This window comes from Bison bison, unplaced genomic scaffold, assembly GCF_000754665.1.
Source record: "Bison bison bison isolate TAMUID 2011002044 unplaced genomic scaffold, Bison_UMD1.0 scf7180017864508, whole genome shotgun sequence".
Classification (NCBI taxonomy): Eukaryota; Metazoa; Chordata; class Mammalia; order Artiodactyla; family Bovidae; genus Bison; species Bison bison.
In genome coordinates, this window is record NW_011495064.1 from 3417970 (window position 1) to 3432344 (window position 14375).

General features: G+C 47.6%; 1 protein-coding gene across 2 annotated transcripts in view; it reads right to left on the reverse strand.

Annotated features, from left to right (window-relative positions):
- Positions 1-14017, reverse strand: part of LMAN2L (lectin, mannose-binding 2-like) — a 17855-nt gene extending 3838 nt beyond the window's left edge. Inside the window, exons 1-6 of one of the 2 annotated variants that reach the window (XM_010829598.1) lie at positions 13823-14015; positions 12528-12646; positions 9530-9647; positions 8666-8748; positions 1679-1711; positions 134-295 (exon numbers count right to left, since the gene is read on the reverse strand). In XM_010829598.1, coding sequence (XP_010827900.1) covers positions 134-295; positions 1679-1711; positions 8666-8748; positions 9530-9647; positions 12528-12646; positions 13823-14009 — 702 coding nt within the window. In that variant the 5' untranslated portion in view covers positions 14010-14015. Of the gene's footprint in view, positions 1-133; positions 296-1678; positions 1712-8665; positions 8749-9529; positions 9648-12527; positions 12647-13822 lie in introns of both variants that reach the window. The other variant, XM_010829599.1, reaches the window with a different exon arrangement.
- Positions 14018-14375: the final 358 nt, after the last annotated feature.

The window sequence follows — 14375 nt, forward strand, 5'->3', positions numbered from 1 at the left end:
CAGTCCCTCCACTCGTGCTTGCCGTCGATGTCCATCATTATCTACAGCACAGAGAGGGGGGGCAAGTCAGGGCCGGGCCCCGGCAGCGGAGCGAGACGGCCCGCACTGCCGACGGGCCCGGACAGGGACTCACCGTCAGGTGCCTCTTGACATAGCGGATCACAAGGAAGGTGTCGTAATGGAGGTTGCGGACGATGGCTGTGCAGCCCCCCAGCTCTGTAGGCCGCCCATCCCGCTCATGATCGTAGCTGAGGGAGCCGTTGTTCACCATGGCAGAGATGTAGGGGAACACCCGCTGGGAAGGCAGGGGAGGCAAAGCAGAGGGTGGTGAGGAAGCGCTCGCAGGAACGCCTGTGCCAACAGTGACGGGACTTCTGCACACAAAGCTGAGCTCTTCACGACAGACCGGACGGCCACTCTGCCTTGTCACTAGCAGCCTCCGAGGGCCCACGCTCAGAGGGTCACTCGAGGGACAAGGCCAAGAAGTGACTGACCTCAGTACCTGCCTCCAGGAATCCTCCTCCCATCTGGGGTGGGTTGGAAATGGCCCCTCTGACACTCTGGGCCTGACTCTCCTCCCAGAGATCAGCACTGGGCACTTATACTCCACCCAAGACTGGTTTTCTTCTTACTTGTATGTGCGCGTGTGCTAAGCTGTTACAGTCATGTCTGACTCTTTCCAATCCTCTGGACTGTAGCCCAGAGGTTCCGACGTCCATGGATTCTCCAGGCATGAATACTGGAGTGGGTTAATATGCCCTTTTCCAGGGGATCTTCCCGACCCAGGGATCGAACCCGAGTCTCCTGTGACTCCTGCATCGCAGGCAAATTCTTTACCGCTGAGCCCCTGCGGAAGCCCCTGTGTGTATGCATGTGTGTGTGTATATACACATACATACAAACACATATCACCAACTGCCACGTAAACTTCCTGAAAAATCATTTATTATGCTTCTTTGTATGTGTCCACCATAGCTCCACCTCTTCCCCCACAAGGCAAGTACTAGGTTGGCCAAAAAGTTTTAATTTTCCATTAACAGCTTATGGACAAACTTGAATGAACTTTTTGGCCAATCCAATACTTGGTGCACCCAGGTATTCTGTTCGAAAATACCTGTTCGCTCAGGGAACTCTTTCCATTTAGGATAGCACCTTTCAAATTCTAACATTCTATAAGCACATGATGTGAAATGGATCAGGACTCAGAAAGGACAGCGCCAGAACCAGGTGGCCTCTCCAGCCACAGGTGACTATCCTCAGTCAAAAGACCTTCTGGCCCTTCACGACACAACTTCTCTCAGTGGGCAAGGTTCTCCTACTGAAAGTCTCCCCGGAGCCCACCCATCCTCCCACCTACTTCAGAGACCCTCTCTCTCCAACAGCCCTTGTGGAGCAAATTCTTCCTTAGAAATGACAAGCTAACCATTTCACAACAAGCCTGGGGCTAAGGCAGTGAAGAGAGAGGCAGGGTGATGAAAGGACAGGAAGCATGAGACATGCCACTGCTCTGCGGGGTTCCTCGTTGTTCTAGACAATCAACATGCAAGATGAAGATGCAGGCGGAACTGGAGACTGGTGACTCTGGAGACAATGGCCACACAGACTGAGAACAGTCGCAAATGTTGGATGGGCACACAAGGGAATCGGGGATGGCCACAGTGAGTCAAGAATTGAGTACCTGGACTCCCGGAGAATACCGCCTCTTCTGGGCCTGAGAGGGTCCAGCAGGTTATTATAAAAACAAGACAGGGCACAGAAGACAGGAGACCAAGTCAGAAAGAAACATCTGTGCAAGAGCTATGACCCAGCTGCAGTGGAAGAACACCAATCTCAATCCCCAAACCAATCTCAATCCCCAAATAGAATTTTAGCATCCACGGAGGGCATTCCACAAGTCCTCAGACCCCTCACAATTATAGGCAAAAATAATTGTAGGCAAAAAACTACACGAGCAGGTGCTTGTACATTTTCTAAGGAGAAGGTCTGCTGCTATCATCAGATACTCAAGGGGGTCCATTAGGAAGACCTCTCTAACCCACACAGGGTCCTAAAACTTTCAGAACTTTATAAAAACACCCAGCATCACATTCTCTAAGCAGGCCTCACTTATGTCTCTGACAGTCCAAAGGTCAGGCCAGGAGTTTGTCTGTGCCCAGATGACAGTACTTCTGCTGCAAGGAGAGAGATGAGGGTGATAAATATGGCTAGATTCTTCCAAATTCAAGATGTCCTTTACTGCCCAGGATCTCAGGCTGTAGCTCTTGCCCAGAAGACAAAAATCCCACCACTTGAGAGCCTATCAAATTAACTCTAATCCAAAGGGATCATTTACCCTCTAATTGAGTCTTATGGACATATATCTCCAAACAGTTATTGTTATTCTAACCTACAACATGTGGGCAAGAAAAAGCTCCGTGGGAACGTTGCAGCAGGACAGATTTAGAAAAGTCAGAAGGTTCAAGGGTGTTTAGCTTTATTCCAAAAAAACTGCAACAGTTCTCAGCACTAGCAATAAGAGATACCTACACAAGCTCAATTTAGCCCTGCCCTAGTGTGGGCCAAGGGGTAGAACCCAAAGCATTCCTTTCTCTAATACTGGGTATGCACCTAATATGAGCCAGGCATTGTCCCGGACGCTGGATGCTCAATGGGAAATAAGACAGGCAGATGTCTGCTCTCATGGAGCTGACATTAGAGGGGAGGAGACATACAATCAATCTTGTTGTTCAACTGCTCAGTCAGGTCCGACTCTTTGCGACCCCAAGGACTGCAGCACACCAGGCTTCCCTGTCCTTCTCTATCTTCCAGAGTTTGCTCAAACCCATATCCATTGAGTTGATGATGCCATCCAACCATCTCATCCTCTGTGGCCCCCTTCTCCTCTTGCTCTCAATCTTTCCCAACATCAGGGTCTTTTTCAGTGAGTCAGTTCTTCACATTACGTGGCCAAAGGATTGGAGCTTCAGCATCAGTCCTTCCAATGAATATTCAGGGTTGATTTCCTTTAGGATGGACAGGTTTGATCTCCTTGTGGTCCAAGGGACTTTCAAGAGTCTTCTCCAGCACCACAGTTCGAAAGCATCAATTCTTTGGCACTCAGCTTTCTTTAGGGTCCAACTCTCACATCCATACATGACTACTGGAAAACCATAACTTTGACTATATGGACCTTTGTTGGCAAAGTGATGTCTCTGCTTTTTAAAATGCTATCTAGGTTGGTCATAGGTTTTCTTCCAAGGAGTAATCGTCTTTTAATTTCATGGCTGCAGTCACCATCTGCAGTGATTTTGGAGCCCAAGAAAATAAAGTCTGTCACTGTTTGAGACAGTGATAAATACTATGACAAAAATAAAATAGGCAATACAATACAGAGGAGAAATATACCTGAGGAGACAACACCTGAACTGAGACCAAGCAGTGAGAGGGAATCCACCAAGAAATATGGGGGCTGAAGAAGCATGAGGTTAGCATCTTCAGAACTAGGGGTGTCTGCAACTCAGTGAGTGAAGAACAGGCTGGTGGGAGCTGAAGCGGGAGCCAGACCACACTGGGCCTTACAGGTCACAGAAAGGGTCTCGGGGGAGCCTCAGACCAGCTCCCCAGCTGTTCTCTTACACCACTGGTGGCCTATGTACAGGACTACACAAGGTATGAAATGAACCAGTGGATGATTGAACTGCTGGAAAAGTACTCTTCTACCACTATCATTTAGGACAAGGGAATTATGAATGTATTGTCAGCAGTTTACTGAATTGGGCTTCAGACGAAGAAAGTGCATAACTTCAGTGAACAATGAGGGAAAAGAAGGGATTGAAAATGCACTCGGGAGCTCTGGTGATCCCAAGGCTTGCTTGATGTATCAACCCCAGTACCTGGGATCAGAAGTTTAAGTTGTAACTTTTGAGGAGTGCTGAGAACAGTGATCTTTAACCTAAGGGGTCCTCACCCTTGCCAAGGCTGGTGAGGCACCCTCTTTTTCAGCACCAGAGGTCAGCTGGGCCTCAGCATGACCTGGGGGAGCTTTTCAACTGCACATACATGAGGGAACTACAGTCAGAGAGCCTCATTCAGCAGGTTTAGAATGGGGCATGGGACTATGTATTTTTTAAAAGGCAGGATTTCCCTGGTGGTCCAGCAGTTGAGAAGCTGCCTCCCAAAGCACGGGCCACAGGTTTGATCCCTGGTTGGGGAACTAAGGTCCCACAGCCTTGGGGTAACAACTAGAGAGCCTGTGCGCCGCTACTAAGACCTGACGTAGTTAATCAATTAAAAATTAAAAAAAAATAAAAGGCGCTATGGATGACTGGGATGTGCCAGGTGAATTTAAGAAATACAGCACTAGACAGAGGCCTGCAGCTTCCAAGCTGGAATCTGTCCACTTCAGCAACTCACGGCTTGGCCTTCAACTTGCCACCTCACGTTAACCCTAAGTCTTTAAATGCCACTTTAACTTCTACGCCCAGTCAGGAGTTCCTGAAGGGTTTCCTAGGTACCCACTAATTTCACACAGAAGCTAAGTTTCTTTGCTTGGAAAGCAGCCTATATACAGCCAGAACCAAAGGCAGAAGAATCACCCTGACTGTGGCAAAGGTGGCAGTTTCATTCCTCTTTGAAGAGTCACCAAAAATTAGGAGCTCCTGCCTGCTGTGCCTGAAGAGTGGGGAAGTGTTTTTAACTTTTTGCACTACAAGGTACTATTGTACCTTCAGCACACCTTGAATGCAAAGGGACGCGTGAACTTGTGAATCCTATGCTAAACCCCACAGGTGCAGAGCACACTCGCTGTGACTCGCTAGGTAGAAAAAGGGGCACACGCAGCCCTCAGGAGGCCCCCACTGCCGCCTGCGTCATCTCGGAGATTCTCCTTCCGCACTGTGAGCAGGGAGGGCAACACACAGCTCCCAGGGCTCGCTATGAAGATGACGTGAAATACGCAGAGCGTTCAGCACAGTGCTTGGCATTTGAAAGGCAGTCAACACTCATTCAATGACTAAGTGAGTTTCTAGATCTAAATACTGTCTACAGGTGCTCATATGTAAACACAAAACCAAACATATGTTTTCTAGAGCAGTAATTCCCAGACCACTGGCTGTTATGGACCACTAAAAATCTCTAAACACATAACACATTCTGGGGATTAACAGGTTTGCTTTTTCTTGATTTTTTTTTAACCTATTAAATATGTTAAAATACAATTAAAATACAATAACTGTATTAAAATACAATGACAAGACAGCCATCTAAAATAAACATCAGTTTTAAAAAGAACATTTTAAATGAAAAAAACACGAAATATTTCATAATAAATAATAAAACATTTCACATTTATGAGAAGTCTCTTCACTGTTCCTACTGTCAAACCAGGGAAACTGTTACCAACCAACACAAGTCTATGAACCAGCATCCAGGAGTCACTCTCAGAGCAGGTTTACCAACCTAAACCACACTGCACTTGAGCAAGCTGGCCAGGTCTGCTCTCTGGAACCCAGGTGTGAAGACAAGGAGGATGGGAGGGGAGAAGGAGAGCACGGAGCCACAGCAGCACTGCCGAGGTGTCTGCAAATGTCCCCAGGGACGTCATTTAGTGCCGTGAACACAAACAGCCAGCACTTTCTGAGAGCTTACCCTGTGCCTAAGAGGCACGTCTGAACCTTCACTGCTACACACCGTTACGGCAGCACGGGAATGCTGTGCTGTGCTGTAAAGTCTCAGTTGCATCCAACTCTTTGCAACCCTATGAACAGACTATAGCCCACCAGGCTCCTCTGTCCATGGGATTTCCCAGGCAAGAATACTGGAGTGGGTTGCCATTTCCACCTCCAGAGGATCTTCCCAGCCCAGGGATCGAACCCTTGTCTCCTTCGTCCCCTGCACTGCAGGTGGATTCTTTACCACTGAACCACTGGGAAAGCCCAGTATATGAATGCTCTTGTAAATGAGAAGATAGTTCAACTCTGTGGAAGAGGAGATCTTGTCTACAGTTCTACTCTGGGGAACCCAGGAACCTCCTGAAATTGCATGTATAATCTTATTGTATTCAACTGTAGCAGAAATAGGTTTCTGCTTCTCAGCCTCAATCCCTAATGACATCTGAGAGCTGGCCAATATTCCTGGGACCTAATTTCCAAAGGAGTGTCTCTTAGAAAACACTGCCTCACCAAGGATTGAGAAAAAAACAAACAAACCCCACTAAATCACATCCAAATAGTATAACAAGAGAATTTACGAAGTTACAGAGTTCTTTTAATAATGTAAAAATTCTTTCCACCAACAATGAAGAGATCAAGAGGGATCAGTGTTTTCATCAACATAAAGGTTGGAGGGAATGTGTTGTTAAATTCACGGCATATTGCTTATTCCAGTTTCAAGAGAGGAAAAACAATCATTACGTTAAAAAAATATAGGAAGCACCTGAAACTCGACTTCCAAGCTGGCCTGATCTGAGAAGAGCAGTGAGCTGCTCACGCCACTCGCCAACCAGCTGCTTCTGCATCCTGGGGTCCTTTATGCCAGCTATATGTGGGATTCACCTAGAGATGTTTGAAAAGGTTAAGCTGCCCATCAGACTCTCTGAGCTTGGGGCCTGGAGAGCAGTAGCTTTAAATGCTTTGCAGATAATTCCAAGGGCAGTTGCAGCTGAGGCAGAAAAGTCCCAATTTTAACCACCTGAAACTGATATTTTTGGTTAACATATACTCTCCTTACAAAACAAGGCCCATCAGATCTGCCCTCTTAGGCAGAATGACTCCCGCCTGATAGTGAAATGGAAGCTAAGAGAGCGTGAATGATTTATTTCTGGGAGAAACAGAGAGCCATGTGTAAAACTCTAGTCAAGCCCTAAAGCCCACGCGTGCTTCAGATGCATTTCTAACCACCACTATTTCCTCAACGGCACTGCAAACCCTTCTCACGACGTCCCCCTCATTAAGATCCTTTAGTGCGCTTACCCTCTAAAACACTTTTAGCTCCAGACTCCCTGATAGGCACACCACCCTTCAGAACTCGCCCCACCATGTGCATGGTGAGGGCGAGTCACCTACACTCAAATAGCTCTGCAGCTGGTCTGAACAGGTCACCAGCCACCCGAGGAGACGCTGCTCAGTCACAGTGGCCCATGAACGCGCTTGGGACAGAAGAGCGGTAGCAGCAAAGAACGCAAGGTGAAGGGAGGCCTTGGAACACGGGGAGACTGAGGGCCCTCTTTTTCTCTCTAGCCTCATCTCTCTCTCCCCCCCTGCCTTTTCCCCTTCACATTCATTGTCCCTTCTCTAACTTTAACACATTAACATACGCTTTTCTATCTGCATCTAATCTGATCTAATTCTGCAGATTTCAAAGTCAATATCACTTCCTGGAGGAAGTCCCCGCCAGGTGAGATGCTCCTGCCAGGTCTTCCGAGAGCACCTCCGCAGAGACCCCATCAGCACGCTCACACGCCAGGGCTACCGAGCGCGAGGGCCATGCGGATCTCGCTCACTGATTCCCAGGCTGGGCACCTCAACAGTGGCTGATGTCTGGCAGACTGAAGAAGAGCCCAGAAGCAACACCGAGAAGCAAGTCTCTAACTGACCCACAATGCAAGGTTCCCCTCGTAACTCAGGTCTCACTTTCCACCCCCTTTAAGCCAAACTCTGTACGGAAATGTGAAAAACTGCTGAAGCTGGGTTTGCATAGACAATGATCTGTTCATCCAATTTGTTTTTACACGTTTGAAAATTTTCATAAAGAACTTTTTGGGGAAAAAGTAAGTTCTGCTTCCATTTCTAATTGTGCCTTTCTTGCTAAATATGATTTAGTGATAGGATACCCAGCAACAACATGTCCTAATCATTTTCCTACCATCTGCCAGCAGTCCCAGGCAGAGAGCGCGCACAGCCCTGCCGCTAGTATAAGCAAGTACTAGAGAACCCTATGGTCAGCTAACGAAATGCAGGATGCTTCTGCTAACAGCCAGACTGCTGTTGCTGTTGTCACTAAGTCATTTCTGACTCTTTTGTGCCCCCCTGGCGTGACTGTAGCCCGCCAGGCTCCTCTGTCCATGTGATTTCCCAGGCAAGAATACTGGAGTGGGTTGCCATTTCCTCTTCTGGGTAGTCTTTCCAACCCAGGGATTGAACCCGTGTCTCCTGCAGTGGAAGGCAGGTTCTTTACCACTGAGCTACCAGGGAAGTCGACTGGACCCTATACCAGGTTTCAACAAAATGCTGAGATTTCATTAATATCTTTTTACAGCCTTTCCTAGAGGAAGAGAAGAAGAAGAAAAGGATACTGGGAACAGGGAGTAGCTGCAGAAGAGAGATCAGCAGCGACACAGGATGTCAAGGGAGTGGAGGCACACAGTTCAGCTCGCTCTGGTGCTGGCCTGGAGCCACAGCACCACCCGGCCACACATGCTTGAGTCTAGCGGCTCCCAATGTGCGCAAGAAAGAACACTGTTTAACACTGAAAAGCCCTCATCACGAGGACCACTCCCAAGACTGTGCACCATGAACGACTCTCTTCTAGGAAAAAAAAACTGACACAGACATTAACTCTGTGCAACAGACAAAAGAGAACCAAACCCCTCACTTCCTCTTCTGTGTTCCCTCCTGAACAACATTCCTAAGGCAAAGGGCTGTGATGTCAGTTCGGTGTGGCTGACCTAAGCTATGACACTGGCCATTACCTCTTGCTGCTTCTCCTCATTGGGATAGGTGTCTACAAATACTCCCAGCCCCACAAATTTGTCCATGTTTCCAAACACAGGCCCTAGAGAGAAAGAACAGACGATGAACAACAGTGAAACAAAGCCAAGAGTAGATAAAGGAGTAACACATCACTGTGATGGAGGAAAAAGTGAGATTCAGAGGACCCCCAGGCGTCCCTTGAAGATGAGGAAACAGCTGTAACGAGCATTCAGTGAGCACCTGCAGTTGTTTGTCATTAAAGGGGAGAGAGAGAAGGCCAGCGTCTCCTTGCTTAGCACTCCAGCTGCTCCCTGATTTGACCTGGTTGCTAAGGTGCGCCTGAAGAATTGTGCTTCACAAACACTTGTTGATGACTATGCCCCCGAGTGAACTGAATTCCCAAGTTTCTGCTTCTAATTGCAGAAGAGATCAGGTCAGATCAGGCTCAGTTTGTCATGTACTTGCAGCAGAGCCTCCCGTACAAAAAGGAAAAACAGCTAACTCTTCTCCTTTCTCCTGACTCAGGAGTTCTGAGATAGGTCTCTACTCAGGCCCAGGAGAAACCAGTATGCCCAGTGTCAGTATTTGGGGGGGGGCAGTGGTTTCCTTCAGCCAACTGGGCCGTGAAGTTTCAAAGAGAAAGCGGAAGTAACCAATAAACAAGAAACCATCCCAGGATGAGTCAAGGTCAGCTGTTTTTAGGACTCAGACCCCATTCTAGAGACTAAACAGGCCAGTGTTTATCCAAACATCAAGGGAGAGGGAAAACCGCTGGCACTGTGAAGTCATGCCCGCCTCACGAAGACGGCACGTGAAAAAGCAGGCCTGTCACACCCCACAAGCGCAGCCCAGGGCCCCAGTACCTGGCTGCATCCGATCCTTCGTGTACCAGATGGCCAAGCCATCCCCATGCAGGTTCTTCTTCCCTTGCCCATGGATTCGGAAGTGCACCTGCAACTCCCAGTCTCTCAGGAAACACGGCTAAAGGGAAAGAGACGCTGCAATCAAAGAGGAGCCTGAGACACCAGGCCTCGGGCCCTCATCCACGGCCTACAGACTTGGAAAACACAAACGCGGGGGACGCGAGGCTAAGAGGTAAAACCAAAATTTAAGACTTGCTAAGGGTTTGTGTAGTAAAATTAAACAGATTGAGCCATTTATCTGTATGCGGTATTTAATATAATAAGTGAACACACCTCCCAATCAGCGTCACCATCTCCCAACAGAAACAGGATAGCATCCCAAGGTTGGAAAAGACGAGAGAACTTCATGTTAGACTTCTGTGATCCTATACCCACTCAGCAAAAGATCTCAGTGTCCAGGATAGAGGTGGCTGAATTAATACTCATCTGCAATTATGATCACCCCTCTGAGAGAAAGACTCTAAGAAGCTGGGATCTCAAGAAAGGTCAAGGCCTCATTTATTACAAAAGAAAAAGATAACCTAAGTCATCAGGCAAAGGTCTCCAGGAATAATTAACATCCACTACAAACAACTCTAATTAGCTAGACTTGGCCCTATGCCAAGCTGAGGGGCAACCCAGAGTTCCCACGAGAAGGGATAAGCTATGCCCCCACCAGTGTCAGGCCCTCAGGCAAGGAGCAGAAATCCACCAAAGGAGACACCCCCGGCCCCACCACAGAGACAGCCTCTGGTGGAAAAACACGAAGGAGGTGGGCACTAAACAGACTCCTGTTTTTCTTTTGAACTATGTATCAAAACCTTGGGAGGAAAAAAAAAAAGTAGAGACAGAAGTAAGTGGATAATTCAGTGTTCTAAATAGTTGAACACTTTCAAAGAGAAACTAGAGTAGGTATTTAGTTTAGAGAGGCTCCTGGTTAAGCTTCACCGTGAAAAACGAGGGGAAGGAAGAGCAGATAGGCCAGTTCAGGCAAAGGCCCTCCATGTAGATTGTTCAGAAACAAACAAACAAAAAAACCCAGTAGACTGCTCTGACTCTTGAGCAACAATTATTTGCAGCTTCCATTTTCAATTTCTGGGAAATCTCTTAAAGTGCTAGTATTAGTACATAGTCAAAATAAAAGGGGTGTGGACACTTCCGAGTTCACCGAAGAACCCTGAAATCTCCAATAGCTTCCCCTCCTCTGATAAGCCAAGCCCCCAGTTGTCATCTTGGGTTCTCATCTTTCTGCTATTTGATTTCGATTTCAGGGCAAGAGTGAAATTCAGTGGCCAGAAGCTGCCCCCATAGCCAGTGGGGTATTACACCTCTGGGAAGACACTGAGCCAAGAGGCCTCGGCCGCTCTTGCCACTGGCCTCGTGTAACGCAGTGTTACACAGTCCTGCTCAGGGTTATGTCTAACCGTGGGTCTCAAAATCTGCTGCATGTCAGATTCACCCAAGGAGCTTTTAAAAATCCAAGTGTCCAAGATGTACCCATTCTAATTAAATTAGCATCTCTGGGGTGGGACCCAGCCACCAACTCCAAAGGACAGCCAAATTGGAGCACTACTGCTCAAACAAATCCATCCTATTCAAATAACTCAGAAACAATGCTAAGGCTCACTCTGACAGTCAGATAACAAAAAATATAGGTAACAGAGAATCTGAAAAAGAGCAAGATAACTAGATCCTAGACTAGAATCACTGCTACATAAAAGGGTTACAAAGAGACAGCCAGCAAGATAACAGCAAAGTATCAAGCCTTGGACAAAATCACTTATAATCCATAGACCTGTATCAGTGACTCTTGTAACAGACATGTAACAAACAACAGCGCATTTCTTTAACCATCTTAACTTCCCAAAGCTTGTTCATGTCTATTGCCTTATTTTACTCTCACAGTAACCCTGGTGGGCAAGTAGAACCAATATGATGAAGCTCATTTGACAGTTGGAGAAACTGAAAACTGAGAGAGGATAAATAACTGCCAGGGCTCACAGAGGGTCTGTGAGACCATCAGATTGAGAACTCAAGTCTTTCAGCCGCCAGCCCTCCACCTCTTCTATCCAAGCACACTGCCCTGCATTCCGTCCAAGAATGAGCTCAGCACTGCAATCTGGGTTAAGGGGCCAGAGTGTACAAATAGCTCACATAGAAACTTCTTGTCTCTCTGCTTCTTCAGAAGCCTCTGCCACATAAAATGAGCAGGGACAAGAAACTGTTCCTTTTTCTGACGTGCACTTATCCACAACCAATGATAAAACCATGGGAAAGTAAGTTCTTAGCCTCTGAGCACCCAAAAGTATTGAAGAATGCCAAGGCCACTCCCCAAAGTAAAGTGATCATAAAAGATTTGCAAAGAGCCCTGGAAACCGAAAAGAAAGCATCATCTTACACTTGTACAAAATCACAGTGCAGCCACACCAGGAATACTGCATTCACTTCTTGCCGCCATACCTCAAGGAAGACAACGTCGCTAGAAAAGGCCCAGGGAAGGACAAAGAAAATGACCAAGGGCTCAAAGTGGCTTTTACATGAAAATAAAATTTAAAATTCAACTCAAAAGGAAATAACAAGGGGTGGGGGGGAAGGAGGTCAGGGATACTGGGATGAAGTGTAGGATAAATTTAAGAGTAGTTTTTTATTTTATAAAGCAAAGTAATTAAATGTGAGTTGACTTATTAACCTCCAAAGTAACACTATCAGGTCAATCAGGAACTAAAGACATTTCAGAAAACTGAATCAAAACCAATTATTTGCTATAATTAGGGGAAGAGAGATCATCTCCCTAAATATCTGATTTCAATATGAACGTCATCATAATCTCTCAAATGAAAATACTTCATATTCACAGAAGACAGAATATGGGGGCAGGGACTGAGAATAAGTCAGTATGCCACTGAACTTTTTTAGCATTTTTCTGGGTCACCAACACAGGAGGGAGAAAGACTCTTACCACCCGGTTCCACAGGGCACCCTGTTTACTTTGCATATCCGGCGTAAGGCGGATATACTGGGTCATCACCATGGCATTGCCCATCAGATTCCACAGAGAGGAACTGCTTGTGCCCACACCTACGGGGAGGAAGTAGATCAGTCATTCTCTTCAACCCCAACCCATTTGGAAAACCGCCATGGGCCCTCTGAAAGCTGGAGTCCTCTTTCTTCCCCCTTCATGTCCCACCTCCTGTCACTCATTAAATCTTAACTCTTTACCACCTTTCTTCTTTTCACAAAGACTTTCTCAGGTGAAGACCCTAGAGCACATCAGAGTTGTCACTTCATCCACGCCACAGTAACCATGCTCAGATTCATTCTTCCCCATTTTATATGTGAGTAAACTTTAGCACCGTGAAAGAAAAAATGTCCCCAGTTATACCAAAAAGAGCTTGACTCTCTGGGGCTCTAGGGCTTAATCACATTCTTTCTTTGAAGGAGAAGCTACTTTCCCCCTTACCTCAGACTATCAGCCCCTTGCAAGTGAGAACTCTGTGTCTGTTACCCACTGTATTAGCAAGGAGAAGGCACTGGAGACATCCTCTAAGTGAATAAGCAATCACCTTTAGCAGCAGAGTATACTCTCTTATGCTTTGTGTTTTTGTTTGTATGCTGTCCCCATATCCTTCAGTAGGGAAACAAATTAAGCCATCTGCACTGATTTGGTCCTCTCTGCAGCTAACCATGTAAATTTGCTGGTTGATGAGTTGTGCCTAGCGGCCTATGTACACTAAACACACCAAAGCTAACCAGCCTCTTTTATCAGTAGGGCTCCTGGACTGGAGAACAGGTGTCTTAATTGACAACAGCATTTTATCTTCTCAGTGCGGCCAAGTTCTACCCCAGTTCTGCCTCATGCTTTATTTCTCGCACATCCACAGCTCCATCAGAAGCCCAGCTTACTGCTAGTGGCCCTCAATCACGGTCCACCGTTCGCAGTTCTCTCCCCTGCCCACATTCCACCTGTCCATCTCTAAATCCCCTTCATCCACGTCCGGCGCTAGTGGCATCCGAGAACCCTGCTTCGACCTGCTGGAAACTTCCAGGACTAATTCCGAGGGGTGGGGAGAGAGAAAGCTGACCCCTGCCCTTAGGATCCGTGGCTCCCGAACACAGCGAGAGTCCCCAGGGGCTCCCACCCACCGCCCCCAGCTTCCTCGGGGTCACGAAGCCCTTCGCCGCCCCCGCCTCTATGGACAAGCTGGGGTCCCGAAGCCCTCCCAGTGCACGACCACCTAGCTCCCGGCGCCTCACCCTGGTAGGGCTTCGACAGCGAGTGCTCCCGTTTCAGGTACTCGAACGTTTGACCCGCCCCGACTTGTCGTGGCCCCTGCCCAGACCCTAGCAAAAGGAGAAGGAGCAACATCCTGGAAACTTCCCGTGCCGACAAACGCCGCCGCCACCGCTGCCACCACCCAGAGGGTCCCAGGGCCACCGCCATCTTTCCCACCGCCGTCCCTTCATTAAAAGCCCGCCCCGTCCTCCAAGCCATTGGTCCGTGGGACCATCTGCTTCACGTCCTATTGGCTCTCATATAATCCCCGCCCCCGCAGGTGAGACTTTCACCGATTGGCTGGCTTGAGTACCAGTTGCCTTGCCAACCCGCCTGGACTCCCTTACGTTTTTGCATTTATCCTGAGTGCCACTAGGCCTCCTGGCATACATAGTGATTTCCATTTTGTGTCTGCGTTCTGGAGTAAATTTAAGGAGATAAAGTGTTCTAGTCCCCACGCAAACCTTCTAACTTCACTGCCACTCACTCACTCACTCACTCACTCCTGACTGTACGGAGGTACCAATCAAGAGG